This window comes from Strix uralensis, chromosome 16, assembly GCF_047716275.1.
Source record: "Strix uralensis isolate ZFMK-TIS-50842 chromosome 16, bStrUra1, whole genome shotgun sequence".
NCBI lineage: Eukaryota > Metazoa > Chordata > Aves > Strigiformes > Strigidae > Strix > Strix uralensis.
The window spans coordinates 15,688,994-15,705,329 of NC_133987.1; the positions used below are offsets into that span (position 1 = coordinate 15,688,994).

Consider the following 16,336-nt stretch of genomic DNA (forward strand, 5'->3'; position numbering starts at 1 on the left):
AAAGCTAGCTGGATTGATGTTATGCAGAGTGAAAATGATCCCCTCAAAATGGCATTACTTTGTTCTTGCTATCTAGAAGACAAAGCCAAGACTATCTGTGAAATCCAATACGATGACAAAGATATAACTGTGACTATGGATGTTGACACAGACTTTCAACTCTGTGGTATATTTGAATTCATGGCAGAGGTGAAGCATTCAATATCACTTCTCCATCATCTGGGACTTCCCTTCTTTCTTAAGGTAATAAACTATAGATGTTTTATTATGGTTTGATTAGAGCTGTCATCTGAATTACACTAGCATGAACCCAGAGCACTTCCAGTGGCCTCAGTGAAATTACTCCAGGTTTATACAAATGCAAATGAGAGGTGATTTAGCCCAGATTATCTGAATCCTTGTTTAATTGAAGTTCAGAGCTAATGCTCTAATGGTCTGCTTCCAAGGAAACTCAGCAGGTACCTGAAATCCCAGATTTCAGGATTAATCGTTTCAGGAAGACACTCATTTATTGTCACTTCCTAGCTGATCTGGTTTACTAAAGTAGAAAGGACTTTTGGTAGAAAACAGCTGTCATTTGTACTCAGAGAATTCCTTGGCTTGGTTAAAGCATTTGTACCATTGATACCTAAAATGTTTCAGTGTTGAATAAACAAATAGATTTGTATTCCAGACTACTTGATAGGATCAACAAAGGCTGTACATGTTCATCCCTTGAGAGAAAGAAGTAGTAGTTGAAATGTCTCCTTCCCTTTTGGAGGGTAGAACAGCACATCCAAGTAATCCATGACCTTCTCTTCAGACAAGAGGATATGTAGTTAGGATGCAAAATCAAAGGTAGACTTTGCTGAAAATAAACATTAAATCAATTTAAATCAATATTAAACCTGCATATTAAGTGTCAGTGTTTCAAGAGACTATTTAATGCCAACATTTTATTAAAATGTATTTTTTATATATATATCCCCTGTTTCTTCCCTCCCTAATCTTTAGTGAAATGTCTTTTATCCTCTAAATGTTTGAGTGAAAAAAAGAAAAAACAGAGATGGTAATCTTTAGGTGCCTTATTCATATATAAGGTTTGAGTATAATTATGGGACTTCAGAAATTACTGTTCCTACAGACTTTGGCAAACACAACATGTGTTGATGTTTCAGCGTGGAAGGTGGTGCTCATCTTCCCCACAGGGATTCTTTAGCAGTTTCAGGATAAAGCTGTAGATGAGCTAGCAGCTGTGGGAGGAAGAAAATACCCTGGAGTAAAAGATTTGTGGAGCTCCATCTGTTTCATCAAAAAAAGAAGGAAAGACAGTTTCTTTACAGTATATGAGTGGAGGAGACATAAACAAGAACTAATGGCTCTAGACTTAAACCAGATAAGGGTACATTGAAAGTAAGGCTAATATTTGTCAATAATGCATATGAGCAGCTATGGAAACATACAGGAAAAAAGGAAGACATCTCTTGATGCTTTTGATTTAGGTCTAGTAAGCATCTGTAAGGCCTCTCTAGAAGATAAACTTCAGTCAAGATGATGGTTTTAAGTCAGTCAAGAGATTGTGCTCAGTTTAGGTGAAATGCTGGGTAGAAGCTATGGTGTGTGATTTGTTTATTTTCCCCCCTGCACAGATGACAATTCAAGAAGTCCTGACTGAAAATGAAGTGGAAGGAGCTCTGAGGCTGACCTATGAACAAAACACGACCTTCTCCTTTACCATCAGTAGGAAAAAAGACCAGCAAGGGTAAAAGGGTCATTCTGAGCACTGTAAAAATGTCATTAGGCCACTGTGATTCCATGGAAAATGTTACTGTTTTAGTCACCAAAGCACTGGTGAAATGGATAACAAAGCTTTGATGAATAGTCACACCAAACAGTCTGTGTACCTCAGGAAGTTTATGAAGGGCTGCAGAGCGATTCCCTTCCTCACAGCTTGGGGTTTGCTTGTCTTTTTGCCTGCCTCCACAGCATCGAAGTAGCAGACAGTGAAATAATCCAGAAAACTCTAGGTCTGAGCCAGACAAGTACTTAAAAATATACCCTAACTTGACATAACTGTTTAAATGTTATTAAATCATTTTGGCACAGTTGAACCTTGTAAAAATATGGAGACTCACTCAGTTTTCTAAGTTGGTATCAGTATGACTGTACCTGCTGTGCTAATTTATTCTTTCTGTCTTCTAAAAATTTTCTAAGTTCTTTAAAGAAATGAAGGATGAATAGAATAATTTTTTACTTCAAAAGTGTCTGATAATCAGCGTCTAAACAAAAATATTTGGTATAGCATATAAACAAAACTGTGAGCTTTTGAGGGTGTTTAAGAGGTGTAGTATTTTCAGCCTTGGAGTATTTCAGGTATTTCTTAAGTTTCTAGCAAAGGACCTTTGCACTGAAAGGTCTTATAAGTTCTGTTAAACTCTAATAATTGTGAATTATGAGTCTGAAAACCATGACAGTGCCTGCAAAGTCAGATTCAAAAATACCCCTCATTTTAAAAAAGCTGATGCATTTACTGTGGCTAGCAAATTGCTAGCCAAAGTAATTTCTGATCCAGTGGGCCACATTCTGTCCTTGAGATCCATATGCAGATTTTTCACTGACATCAGAGATGACAGTGCTGTTTGGTCTCCTTTACCTCTGTATGAATACATCAAAAAATGTGGGCTGGGTAAGCATTCAGTGGACGGTACTGCAATTTGTAACTCTAAAAGCTGTGACAGACTCAGAGATTACTCAGATGACATTGTGCTGTCAGTGAGAGTGGACTTTCTGAAATACTGTTGAACAAAAGTACATTTCTTCCCTTTAGTGAAGAGTTGAATATAAAAGCACTCCAGACTCATCCCTTCTTTCTACAGTACTTCCCCAGTGCAGCAGAACTGTCTTCTAAGGTAACTATCTGCAAGTTATCTGTCACATACATCACTACAAATTAGACTTGTCTAATATTTTAGGAGTCAAGCTGCATTATTTCCAGTACTAGTACTCTGTATTCTGGTACTCTGACCTTTCTGTTGTTGCTGAGGATGTTCGATTTCAAAGATGCTAACAATCCCAACCTACTAGAAAGGATTTATTCCATTTGATTCTGCTTCTGTGCTTCGACACTAATTATGACTTCTGATAGACTCCTCTCGGGAATGTCTTTAATTATTCTGGCTACTAAGAAAAGAGAGACAGGACAGAAAGCAGTTCTGGATGTTGGCTGTTTGCAGTGCAGAAATACACAACAGCAAGGATAAGCAAGGAAGATGAATGGGGTTATTTGTCAGTCAAATGCAGCACAGCTACTCCTACTCACATAAAAACTAATTTCTTATGCACGTTACTCAGTTTATGCTATTTTGTAGCTGTGCCTTCTGTAATATGAACATAGGGGAAAATCAGATCTCTCTTAGGTCCTGAGGACCATAATGTAACGTACTGTGCAAAGAATGCAAGCACAATATTTAAGTTTATTTTCTCTTTCTCTCTCTCTTTTTTTTTTTTTTTTTAATTTAATGGGAACTTGAAAAGGTAAATTATGATATGAGTGAAGCAAAAGGCAAACTCTACCTCAGGATGGAAAAAAGGGATTTCAATGTTACAGCTAAGCTAACTTTCATTGGAACCAGCTACACTAATGTCATTGAAGTAATACAGACAATGTCCCAGGTTGGTATCATCAACTCAGATGGCAAAAGGCAAACTGTGACTACCCTATTTCTAGAGTATGGCTTTTGGGATGGCAAACAGTGAAGGTCAAATACAGCTCCAGCTGCTATGAGGTGTTTTGCCCTTGATTTCTCCAGTAGCATGAGCAAACAGTCAACTGCAGGTTGGGTGTCCAATGGTAAAAACTGTTGTTTCATTTTATATTTGCTTGCTCCTATAGATGAAGCACATATATAGGATATATAAGAAATAAGAAAAATAATATATTACAAACTGACCAATTGCAATTTTTATTATGCAGGTACCACACATATTTCTTTTTCTAAATAAGGAAGAAGAGATGTCACAAATAGATATTATTGTTTGTGCTATCTGCTGGATTTATTCTGTAATAGTGGGGCTCTTGATGTTGTAAGAACTATTCAGTGAGATAAAAAAGAGAAAATGAAAATATGTAATAAGCAAAGACTGTTGTAAAGGGGATAGTCAGCTGTTTATGTATGTTCTGTTATGTGAGAAGATGACTTACTATAGAAATGAAGTCAAGTAGAAATTAATAGCTGCTTATACGAAAGCAATGGGCTTTAGGATATCAATGTACTAGACCTTTTATAACAACATTTCTAAAGCTAGATTTCACAGAACTTTACAGTATCAAAATTACACACTTAGCTTTTTAATTTTTTGGAGAATTTAGGATTTAATATGTTTCCCCTCTTTTATTTTTAGTTAATTCTTCCAAGGCAGCTTGTGTTTATGACGGTTTACCAAAAAGGCAACAGAACACGTATGCTGAGGCACATTGCTCTGTGGGATGGCAAAGAGGTAAAGGTAACAGGCACTTACACTGGACTCTTTCCAAAGTTGCCTGGAGGTCATGATGTTCAGGGTAGGTTTCTCAAGTCTTTTGCTAGTGTTGATAGTAGAGTATAAAATAAACCAAACCACATAAATCTGATTTAAAAATGCATATTCAAATGGTTTCAATCCAGGCCTTCTAAGATCTTACTTGCTTTAAATTCATTGTAAGTCTGGCTGTTACAAATGTCCACTTCGGAACACTATTTCTACTTTGTGGATATGGAGTGTAAAGCTTAAATAAACTTTAGTAGTGCCAGGGAAAAGTTTGGCCAGAGTGAGAAGTCATCAGCAAATTAAAATGTCCATTTCTATTTTACAACAAATTTCAGAAATGTTCTGGATTAAATGAAACATTTGGGTTTATTTTTATATTTGCTTTTGAATATTTTAAATATTTAATGAAAAGCACAGGAAACCTCGGAACTAGTTTTAGAGTAGACACCATTTGTAAACAGAGAAGAGAGCTAAAGTATTGCAGCTACTTTCATTCTAGCCAAGGTGCTAGGATACTTAGCTGGGAGGTGGCTGACTGGGGTTCACATATGCATTTGGTTTCATTCGGGGCGGTGATTTGAATGAGAAATCTCAATGTGTGGGGTTTTGCTTCTCTTCTTCCTGGTAGTTCCATTCTGAATAAACCAGTTCCATAGTTCTGTGCCAGTGAATGGTTCATTTTTTTTCACAAACACAAACAACTTTGATGGGAGAGGGGGGAGAATGTAGTATGAACAGTGGTACACTCTGCAGTGCAGATCAGGGTCCTGGTTCTGTGATTTTATGATTTAAGGATCCAGTTGGAAAGTACTGGAAAAGAAAGGTATATATTTCCTTCCAGAAGGACTCAAGGTGCTGAGGATGAGCTTTATAGGATCTGTAGTCTTACTATGCTGTGAGGTTGCCACATGTGTGAGGCGTACACCTGGACCTGCTAGCCAGAAATGTTCCCAGCTCCACAAGTGCATGTGTACCTTGAGGAAGATTCAGCCTTGAATAGCCAGTAATCCAGGGTCAGGGTCGTTCACTATGAAGTGGGTACCTAAGTGCAAATCTGTCTCAGTTGAGAGAAGGAAAGGGTTTTGAGCCGACCCTTTCAGTCACTGCACTAGAGGTACAGAGACACATCCCACAGATAACATTTTTTCTGAATGTTGCCCAAGTATCCCTTTGAATTTGGAGAGTAAAAATATTTCCTTTTAAGTTCATTTTTGTTTATTTTTCTGTTTTCTTCTTCCTTTTTATGTTTTTATCCCTCCTGGATATAATTTTATTTTTTATTTTATTGTCACCATTTCTGAGGCTTTTTTCAGAAACTGTAGTGAATTCTGTTGCTCTGCTGCACTGGATACTGCGGGGAGCGTTGGTCATGCAGGCCACTACCCTGAGTGGTAAAGGCTAAACCCTTATGTTGAGGCTATGTTGTCTGAAAATGGAGAAAATAACTGCATGCACTTGTTTGAGAGTTGTAAGCTGTTCCTCTTCCAGTGGAAGGTGATCTCAGCTTCTTGAAGATTACTTTCCTGGCTGTTCTTGCTTGGGTATAGGTATCAATCTTTCGATTACTGCAGGTAATTACTATTTTGCTGGTAAATAGAAGACTCCTGTTTTCCCTTACATTTGTTCATATTCAGCAGAAGTCAGCAGACTAAAGTCCTTGTGGCTGTTGGGTAGGTGCATGTGTGTGTGTGAGCAAAGACGATGTTTTCTCTGGGAACCAACTGTTGCCCTGCTACCTGTGGGACAGTATGTCCTATCCCTTTTTCTTTATCAGAAAGTGAACAGTCGTGATTTGTGGTGGGGGAAACTTACTTGCTTTTTTATCTTGTAGTGGAACTTTTCCATCCTCTCTCCATCCCTTTCCCATGGCATGCCAGAGTCAACCTATATGTGAAACATTCGGCACGCAATCACCGGGATGATCTTACTGTCATTTGGAATGAGAAGGACCAGGTACAGCATCCCAGAGCAAATAAATGTCCGTAGAATTAGAAGAATATCAAGTGGTTCTTTTTTTTAAAAAAAAAATGCATTAAGCAAGCCAGGGAATTCAAGTAGGAGACAAACTATCCTCCTTTTTGGATGTATAAAAGGCTATGACTATGAAAGATGAGCAACCAATATTCTTGTTGGAGGCATTTTCAAGCAATACTTTTTTTTTTTTCTGCATAACCAAAGGCAATGAAATGCTGTTGTGGTTTAACCCCAGTCAGCAACTCAGCACCACACAGCTGCTCACTCACTCCTCCCTGCTCCCAGTGGGATGGGGAGGAAAATAAAAAAGAAATAAAAAATCTGAAATGCAGCACCTTGGCTGAATATTACATTATTTTTTGAATAAAGGAAAGATGAAAGGCAATGTTACCATACAGAAATAAATGTGCCTGCAGAAAGAATTAGAATTGAAAAATTGAAAAATCTACTTCAGAAGTTGTATAGAATGTATTTTTGTACTACTACTTAAATTACCAGAACTATTTAAATACCACCACTACTTAAATTGCCAGAAAAATATTTTGTTCCCAGCAACTTACAGAATTTAATTCCTGATTCTGCAAATGTTTTTTCTTGTGCTTCAACTTTGCAAGCTGTGTCTAAGCACTCTGCAGCAGTGGAGCCTACAGTACCTAAACATGAGACCAAACTTAAGCATGGTTCATGATTTTACTAAAAAATACAGAGAATAGTTTTGCATTCAGCTGTGCCACATAGGAAATTCAAGTAGCAAGAATGTCATCATTTGAACTTTAATTTGCCTCACTACTTCAAAAAAGACTTTATTATGCACATGATTCATCTGAGGAAAAGGTGTAGGGAAATCTTACTGGGTGTATGTTTGAGGTCAGTGTGTGAGAGGTGTTTTATTTCACAAGTTCCTTTTGCATCTGTTGATACGGATCAGATATCAGTGTCATCTTCTCTGAAGTTTGGAAGAGACCATACGAACTACAGAGCCACTGTTGCCCACCCATTTAATTACACTCTGAAGCAACTGGAGATCCATTGCGTGTCAGAACGAAGAGGCAGAAAGTACAACCAGCAGGTGAGATCGTGAGAAAGGCCTGCAAAATACAGATCTCTAATACTATATTTACTGTTAGTGTACCTTTCATCTCAGAGTTGCAGAACCAGATACCATTCTGCAAAATGTAAATAGCACCAAGTGCTGTTATCTCCTTGTATCCAAACCACCAGCACTTACTCCTTTTCCAAGCATAACTGTTGCTAGCAGACGGTATCTGTCTTGCAATTTTAGCATTGACCCATGTTGGGTGGTAAGAAGCCAGAAGTGCACAGAAGCCAGCCTGACAATGAAAATGAGGCAAATTTTGTCCAAAAACTGATGACCAAACTCCTATTCCACAAAAAGAAAGTCAGAAACCCTTTGGTACCCATTTAGAGCAAACCTGCGTTTTTGCACTGTATAGGAAATTGCAACACAAGTGTGAAAATATGCGAGACTAGAAAGGCTTTAAAATACAGTTGTGAGGTTCACTTGCAAATCATATATGGGGAAGAAGAACTCCATAAATCATCCTTCAAGATCAAAGACTAAATATTTTCTGCCTGAAAATGCACTGCGTGGGCCAGGGACTCCAGTTGCTGAGGCTGAAGACTTTCTGCTCAGTAATAAGCTGTGCAAACTGTACAGTGTTCTGTTTGGTCACCTGGAGTCTTTCTGGTACTTGCAGTGGTGCCACAGAGTGCTCTCGGGTTGTTTTCACAAAGTAGTCAATACGTCTCAAACATATTCAGAGGAATAAATTCTCTTGTAGTGTCGTTATTCCATTGGTGTCATTAATTGTTATGCGTGATAGACCCAATGCAGCTTCCAGAGAAGATAACAGAAAGACTAATGTTACCTCAGCTGTAAAAGTGCAGTTTCCCTGTGGGTTTGTCTAAGGCCCTGAGCTTCCAGGCCTTGTGGAGTTCAGTGGAGTTTTAACATTGTTCTGTCGCAGTTTTAATTGTGTTTCTTTTTTTCTCCACTGGGTGGAGATCGTTCTGCTAGATCACCTGCAGGGCCTTCTGCTAGTTCTAGTTTTTCTTCACTGGACAAATCCTTCTCTTCTGGTTTCAGCTGCAGCTCACAGGGAATGGTGGGCAGCCTGCTGACATCCGACTGACCCTGGAGGATAAATCAAAGATGAACATCACTGCCTGGAATGGCTGTATGACACTCTCCTCAGGTCAGGTATGAGTCTTTGAGTCTAAGAAGGGATGGGTTTTGCTAAATTTCTGGTTTTGTTTCTCACAGATTGAATTTTTTCTGCACTTGTTACCATATGTTACCTTTTACTTGAAGTCACCCTTTCCATATCTCAGAGGAAGAAAAATAAAACTTCTGAAGAATTCTGTTTCATGTTGTCAGATATGTTTGTATTTGGGATGCAGCTTTCCCTCAGGACAGAATCATCAACCCATTAGGCTTCTTGGTAGAAGTCTTTTCTTGAAGCAGTCTTTTATGGATATAGATCATTCAGGGGTTCTCACAGGGGTGGTTTTTTGCCCAGAAAGTATACTCCTCTAGTACATACTGAACACGTTTTTTCAGAAAATTACTAATATGTGTGTCATAATTTTTTTCCTCTTCCAGCTTCAGAGAGTATTAAGTATGGAACACCTGCATGCATGTGGGTCTCTAGAGCAAAGATCAGCTTTGTTTAATGAATATCTGGATCTGAACTGGGATGACAAAAAAATCAAACACAATTTAACGTATGAGGTAAGAGAAGGCAGTTGTATCTGTTAACTCACCATTTTTATGGAAGCTGTTCTTAATAGATGGGAATTTATTTATTTTTTATATGTAATTTTGAGTGGATTTTAAGAAAGGTTCTGTAGAGTACCACTTTCTGTGAAATACCATTATTTCATTTTACCTTTACATATTTCTCTGCATAGGAAGACAGCTACATGTGGCATAAATAAGAAAAACTGAGTTCTTACAAACTAGAGGCCTCACTTGTGCCCTAAATTTCAAAACTGTTGAGCTAATTCTGTAGGATGGGGATCAGTAACTGTGCTGATAAGCCAAAACATTGTCAGGTGGAAATGTTATGTTTTGGAAATGTTATGTTAAAACTGAAGCTACTAGAATAAAAAAAAGCCAGTACAGGGACAGGATGAAGTTGAGAGCTGGGATGAGTGGGCACAGAGAAGTGTCTAAGATTCTGCTATCATGTTTTAACTTTGTTTTCTTGGTGCATTGCAGAGAAATCAATTCTTGTATGCTGATAAATTTCAGTTAGAAGCTGTTCTGGAAAATATTTTCCTGACCTCATGCACCAAACAGAAGATTCTGGGTAAAATAGAAACAAACTACTCCTCTTGCCTGGACTATTATATGAGCTTTGAGTCCTGTGACCTTCCAAATGTAAGTCTCACATAAATGTATTGAACCTAGGTCACTTCAAATGTAATTACTGGTTTGGAAACTCAGTTTTCCTCAGCAGCAACTTTTCACAAGAATTGCCATACCTCTCTAACTTAACAAACCATAAAGTGTCTTTTGATGGGTTGAGGCAGAAAGGTTGTGTTTGCCACAGTAGTATATTCTGTAGGTGCAGTACGGTTGCAAACATTCCCACTTCATCCATGTTCTTTCTTCCCTACCCCTTTCTCAAAGGTCTTTTAATTTCATGTTTCTGGAGAATATCAAAACAGGCCCATAAGTGATCAAAAAGGAAACTAGAGAGGAATAAAATGCTTTCCTTCCACTGTAGGTAAAAGTTTACTGTTTTTTATGGCTGCTCTTCTCACGTCCCACTCAAACGAGGGAGGTGAGTGACTTAGATTTGTAAATCCCCAGCGGAGTGGACAATGGTGAGACAAGTCTCAACGTCCAGACATTTATTAATTTCCCACAATGTACCAATTGGATACACGATAATTGGCTAAGTGTATAACAAATTATGGCAAGCAATATAGTATGCCTTGCGTTACCTAATGATAATAAGGAAAAAGGGAAAAAAAAAAAAAAAGACTGCGAGAGAGGTAGAAATAGAGATCACCGGCCTGGGTTCCTGTGTCAGTCCCACCAATGAGGGTTCAAGGATGCATCCATCTTCTTCGCTTCACTTCTTCTCCTTCACTCCTTGCCCCCCCTCAATTTATACACTTTTCTTGGGTCCCTCCTTAGGTTGACCTACCTGTCTACGTATCCCATGTATAGGGAGGGGTAAGGTGCTTCATGGGATGATGTAATTAGCAAGATCTTGTTAATCTTCATTAGCATATGCAGGGATGTTAACTTTAATATGCATTTCATGGATAATGAAGCAAAGGTCATTCACTGGACAGACGGCCCTTCAAACTTGACAAGATGCACCAGAGTAGAACTGTCCTGCCTTCACAGGGCTCGCTCCTCCAGCTGCATCCTGTGCTATCCAGGCAGCCTGATCAGCTCTAAACTCCTCACTATCCACCCCATGACTGTAGTTTTGTTACTTTCGAGTGTTTGAGACATTCCTCAGCTCAGAGGGCCTCCGCTCCCCCCCCCATCCCTTATATCTTTCTCAGGCCCTGTTTCTGGGAGTTACAAGTCATCTCTCACAGCCCTGCTGGTAGTGATAGATTTTTGAACCTTAGTGTAACCTTATTGTTGTCATTTATTTTTATATTACACACATAGACCGAAGACCCATCCATGCTCTTCCTTAGGTGCCCATTGGACCCCAGAGTTGCCTGTAGGTATTCACAACAAGCACAAAACTTCAAACTCATAATAAATGTGGTCTGTTTCCAGTGGCTAAAATGCATCTCAGTTGGTTTCCTCATTTACTTCAGAGCAGGTCACCCTCTGTTAGCAATGGGAAATAGCAGGCAAATTTTGATGCCAGTGAAAACTTTTTCCAAGACTAAAGTGTGGTAGAGCCTGTTTATAATGCAAAAAATGTATATGCATGTCACTTTGAAATCAGGTGCCTCTGTATTCTTTTGGATCCTTTTCTTCAAAGGCATGCATCAAAATGCCTAGCTAGAGTAGTTGAGAAGCATAAAGAAACCAAAAAAGAAATGGACTTGTTTTAATACAATACAGTTATTCCAGCTGTTCATCTTGTCTTAGGCTGTAACCACTGAACATGGTTTGTTATACCACAGAAACTGAAGATGTAATGAACTAAAACAGTGCTGTGAGACAGAGGATGTGCTGGTTTCTGACACTTTGATGTGTAATTTCATGAGAATGCTAACATTGTACAACCTCATACTACTCTATGCAGAGCCCATTTCTTTGGAAGAATTAAGCTTTAACACCTTTTTTGTTCATGCTTAGGTAATTGTTTTCTCTGGAAAACACCAGCTCAACAAAGACGACATCATTTTGCACTCAGAGGGCAGATTCCAGCTTGCTGATGGGAGAGATGAGGGATTGATTGGAGTAGCCTTAAAAAATAGGAGTACAGCTGATGTGAAGAACTATTCTTTGGAAATTGAAGTGAGTTTTTGTTCTATTTTAGTGGTTTTGGTTTTCGGTTTTTAAAGGCCTACTGCCATCTATCTTCCAAACTGATCAGGTGCAGCCAGTGACTAAAACAGCAGGCAAGTACAGGCAACATAAAATACTCCTGGTTTCTTTAGTTCTGTTTTTAAAGGAGCAGTTATGCCGTGTACATACAGTATGATAAGAGAGAAAGGAAAGCACCAAGATCAGTTATCTGCAGAGCTCAGTGACAAATATAGTAAGTGTATATCAACTGGAGTATATAAAAGTTTTAAGAGGCTGTGTGTTATTGTAGCTCACCTTCTTCAGCATGACTGGTCTGTTTGGTGAGGCATGTTTTTTTGCACCATAGCAAAAAAAAAAAAAAAAAAAAAGAGGGAAACAAAATGTGAGACTCAACTCATCAGTTGCCAGAAGAAAGAACTGGCCTTAAGAAAGGCACAGAACAGCTAATATGATGCTCATTCTGAGGCAAATCTCTTCTTTTCTCTCCCCCTCTATTTCGCATTTGCTCTTGATTTTCTGTGAAATTAATAAGGTGGAGAAAGCTGATGGTGGCAACAGTGAGGCAGAACAGTAATGTGGGCAGCACCATCCAAACTCTTTATTAGAAGGAATGTGGGTAGTGAGTTGTAATTAACTGAGACTATAGGCAATCCCTTAACAAAATGATGATGATTTAATCAGTAATAGGCTAAGACAAATACTAAATTATTTTTCCCTCTCTCTTTGGAAAGAAGTATCAGCTGCTCTACTTGGTCTTTCTCTATTCTGTTTTTAAATAAATGGCACAAATTAGCAGCCTCACAGGGAACTGACTGTTAGAGAATGTTTCTTTCATTGCTACCATTAAAATTTTGTCCACAAGCCTTGTGCTATCCAGTCCTTGAGCTCTCGAACCAATCATCCTAATGCTTGTGCCTCTCTTAAGAGTGTAACTCCTGTGTAGTGCACAAGCATTGGGAAACATTTCCCTCACCACTTACCCTTCTGTGAGAAGCACTGATATATGAGCATCGTCTCTGAATGTTCATTAATTCTGGGTGGTGACTTTGAATAAATGTTTTTTTTTTTTTATGGCTGCAGTTAAGAGCCTTTGAAGATATTTGGCTAGGCCTGACAGGAACTGCTACTTCCTCATCTGTTCAGAGCCAAATCCTGGTGGAGGGGATTATTGATCAGAAAGAAAAAGTAAAAGTAGCTGCTTCTAAAGGAAAGGAATGTTTTCAGTACTACATGGGGTATTTGAAAGGTACGTACCTTCACGAACGACGCTCTTAATCATATGATTCAGTTTTAGGTAGTCCTGCAAGGAGCAGGGAGTTGGACTTTGTGATCCTTACAGGTCCCTTCCAACTAGAGATATTCCATGATTCTGTGATTCACAGCTGTCACTGGCGTGAAGGGGCAGGAATAAAGGCTATGTCTCTCTAGTGCCAAGCTAGCTGAAGCTTAAAACTTGTTCTACAAGGGTCAGTTTGGGAGGCATTTGTATGATTACTAGCCAGGGAAGGATTGTAATAGGTGGTGATCAAGATAGGATTCATTTCATCTTGATCTAGCCATCTTAAAGTTGTGTGCCTCGTTTAAGATACTCATTACATTCCAGTTTCAATGAAGGGACAGAGAAAAGCACCTCCAGAGCCTGACTCCACCCCATGCTGAAACAGGTGTATGAAAGAGGAGGCATGAAATGACCTCCGCAGGTGATCCTCTCAGCAACAGTCAGTTCTGCCTGACAACAGAGAGGAAACAGGGCTGTTGGCTCAGACTGTGCCTAACTTTTAGATGACTAGAGTTAGGTGGAATGAGACTTGCTGCAAGTGCTTTCTGTTGTGACTCATCCACCTTTCAAGTACCTCAGATTTGTATGAAAACCAGGTGGATTTGGTGGTATGACAGTTGTCTCAAAGTCATGTTGCTGACAATCCCAGTCCTAGTTTCAGTTAGGGATTTGCCATTCCACACTTCTGCAGTGGAATTTCTCTCAGGTTCATGGCCTCACTTGTAAGTGCTGTGATGTATTTGAGATTAGGACCATTAGTTTGTGAATTACTGAAGTCAGAAGTTTGTAGAAATTATGCAACTCAACTCTTTCAACCCAAACGCTGTGTGCACTTTGCCAACCGTTTCTGTTTATGCTCATCAGTACTTGGGCAGAAACAACTTTAACGTGTGTGATAGGTGGATGAGTGACTGGCACACTTCCGTTTGTGGTCTAAGCAGTTTTGAAACATCAGCGACAGGGGACAGTGGAAGACTAAAATACAAAAAAGCCTGTAAATCACTGTGACTGAGAGAATTATTTAGATTTTTATTAATCCAGTACTTGCTTTGCAGTAGCGAATCTGTATTTGTAAATCATTCACAAGTCACACAAAAGAGAACAATCAAACACTGACACTGATGTAATTTTCCCCTGTTTATCTCTCTTGGTTTTATTCCACAAACACCATTCAGACACTGATTGATCACCTAAGTAATTAAAAAGCTGGGTTTCAAACAATGCCTGTCAGTGTTGTTCCTGTAAATGAAGCTCTCTCTTTTCATTCTCTAAGGAGCTGTGGAAGAAGGAATGGAAGTCGGTGCTTGTACTGATGGGCAGCAGACAGCTACCGTTAATACCTATCTCAACATTAATGGTGAAAGGCAAGAAACCATGGGACAAGTGACTCTAGCAGCTGTTAATGGAAGCTTGAGCTTTCTGGCTCATGGATGCAGGGATCCAGTTCTTAAGGCTGAGGTGAGACCCTTCAGTGGCAGTTAATTGCAGAATATTGTTTAATCTTGTCAGTTTGATGGAACGTCTTCCAGTAGGCTTCAGGTGTGAGTTTTGGTGAGTAATGAGGCAAAAAAAGGGAATTATGCAATTTTTAAACTCATAATAACATTATTTTTCACTTTGGTGTGAAAAGATACTACAGTGAGAATTAAAAAGTTCAGCCATACCTAGAAAGCATAGAACATACGGGACCCTCTCCTAAAGGATGTATCCTCTGAAGACGAGAAGTAACTAAAGCAAGAGCAGCAGTGATGTGCCAGGGCTGCTCAGCATGTTGGTTACAAAACCAATATTAGAATTCCTGAACGTGCTTTTACTTCTAATGGGGTTTCACATACACTTTGCTTGGAGGAGGCTTTTTGGGTTTTCATCCTTAGACTCTTCTGTTCCCATTTCTAACCACTGAATAACGCAGAACTCATTTCCCCTGAGAAATGGGATGCCACGGTGGATCTTTGCTGGCATTTAAACTAGTACAAACTTTGAGTCATTTGGACCCAGCACAAGCAATCCTAAATCATAAATTCAGGGGTTTTATTCATCTTCTCACAGTACAAACTTAATGAAATTGGGAGCCTTTTGAAAACCAAACTGCTGGAGAAGATAAAGAAGTTTGACGAATATATGTGGAGATTCAGGAGATCAGTAAGTATCTGTACATCATCTATGAAAGCACCATGAAATATTCATGCAGTGTTAATTAAAAATCATTATATTAAATGCAGTTGTTTTCCTCAAACATTCAAATGGTTAATCCTGTGCTAAGCTGCAGTTCATACATAGGCAAAACCGTGTTTCGTGGTAGTATCCCTGCACCAACACTGAGGAGTTCACAATTGCTTTGGAAGGGAGTCAAAGCTCTGCTTGTGATCACTGCGTATTTTGATATTTTTTCTTTTTTGGGAACCCCTGTAGGTGCAGCAAATTGATTTTCTGTCTGAAGCAGCTGGCTGGCCTTCGATAGCCTTGCAAAAAATAGCAGGATTCCTCCACAGTGTGGGTAGAGCTGTTGCCCAGGTGTGGAAGCAAAGTGGAATCAGGCAGATACTGAGAAGCAAGCTCCCACTTTACCTGAATAAAATTCAAGACATTGTCCAGCAAATGCAGAATGAATTGCAAAGTAAGTAAAACCATGCAAAGCAAGGAGAATAAGGACAATGTCAGTGCAGCGCAAACCAAACAAGTATAAAAGTACTGAACAGCACAAATGTTTCTGTTTGATCTAGCAAAAAGTGCTGACCTTGGCTGTTAATTTACAGAGTGGGAGCCCTGATGCAGTAAGCTCTAAGTAAGCTCAGTGTCACCGCCTTTCTGATGAAATCATTGAAGAGGCATTGTCTCGGACACAGGAGTCTGGGTTCCATTGGATGAGAAGGGCCCTAATTCCTAAACTGAAGCATTTCTGCTTACAGTCCCCTGGAAGGTGTTTCCTCCTGGAGGGCTGTTGGTACCCATCCCTGAGTTTTGAATGCTCCTACTGATGGGAGTTGCTTGATTGTTTTTTCCCAAGTCTGTTCAGTAGCCGCTAATGACCTGTTCAGCAGGACTATGGCCCATATTGAAACCACTGAGAAGTGTGATCAGTGTAATTAACTGAGGGA

The 16,336-nt window shown here is 39.2% G+C and overlaps 2 protein-coding genes across 2 annotated transcripts in view; one reads left to right on the forward strand and one right to left on the reverse strand.

Annotated features, from left to right (window-relative positions):
- Window positions 1-16,336, reverse strand: part of CLEC16A (C-type lectin domain containing 16A) — a 376,293-nt gene that overhangs the window by 161,578 nt on the left and 198,379 nt on the right. The gene's annotated exons all lie outside the window — the stretch shown is intronic.
- The window catches only part of LOC141950919 (uncharacterized), an 89,213-nt gene that overhangs the window by 64,229 nt on the left and 8,648 nt on the right, over window positions 1-16,336 (forward strand). Inside the window, exons 50-65 of the mRNA XM_074886424.1 lie at window positions 77-243; window positions 1,629-1,741; window positions 2,807-2,888; window positions 3,514-3,651; window positions 4,381-4,540; window positions 6,338-6,488; window positions 7,033-7,129; window positions 7,232-7,549; window positions 8,588-8,701; window positions 9,104-9,232; window positions 9,722-9,883; window positions 11,786-11,947; window positions 13,040-13,205; window positions 14,512-14,696; window positions 15,288-15,380; window positions 15,651-15,855. Coding sequence (XP_074742525.1) covers window positions 77-243; window positions 1,629-1,741; window positions 2,807-2,888; window positions 3,514-3,651; window positions 4,381-4,540; window positions 6,338-6,488; window positions 7,033-7,129; window positions 7,232-7,549; window positions 8,588-8,701; window positions 9,104-9,232; window positions 9,722-9,883; window positions 11,786-11,947; window positions 13,040-13,205; window positions 14,512-14,696; window positions 15,288-15,380; window positions 15,651-15,855 — 2,442 coding nt within the window. The remainder of the gene's footprint in view (window positions 1-76; window positions 244-1,628; window positions 1,742-2,806; window positions 2,889-3,513; window positions 3,652-4,380; window positions 4,541-6,337; window positions 6,489-7,032; window positions 7,130-7,231; window positions 7,550-8,587; window positions 8,702-9,103; window positions 9,233-9,721; window positions 9,884-11,785; window positions 11,948-13,039; window positions 13,206-14,511; window positions 14,697-15,287; window positions 15,381-15,650; window positions 15,856-16,336) is intronic.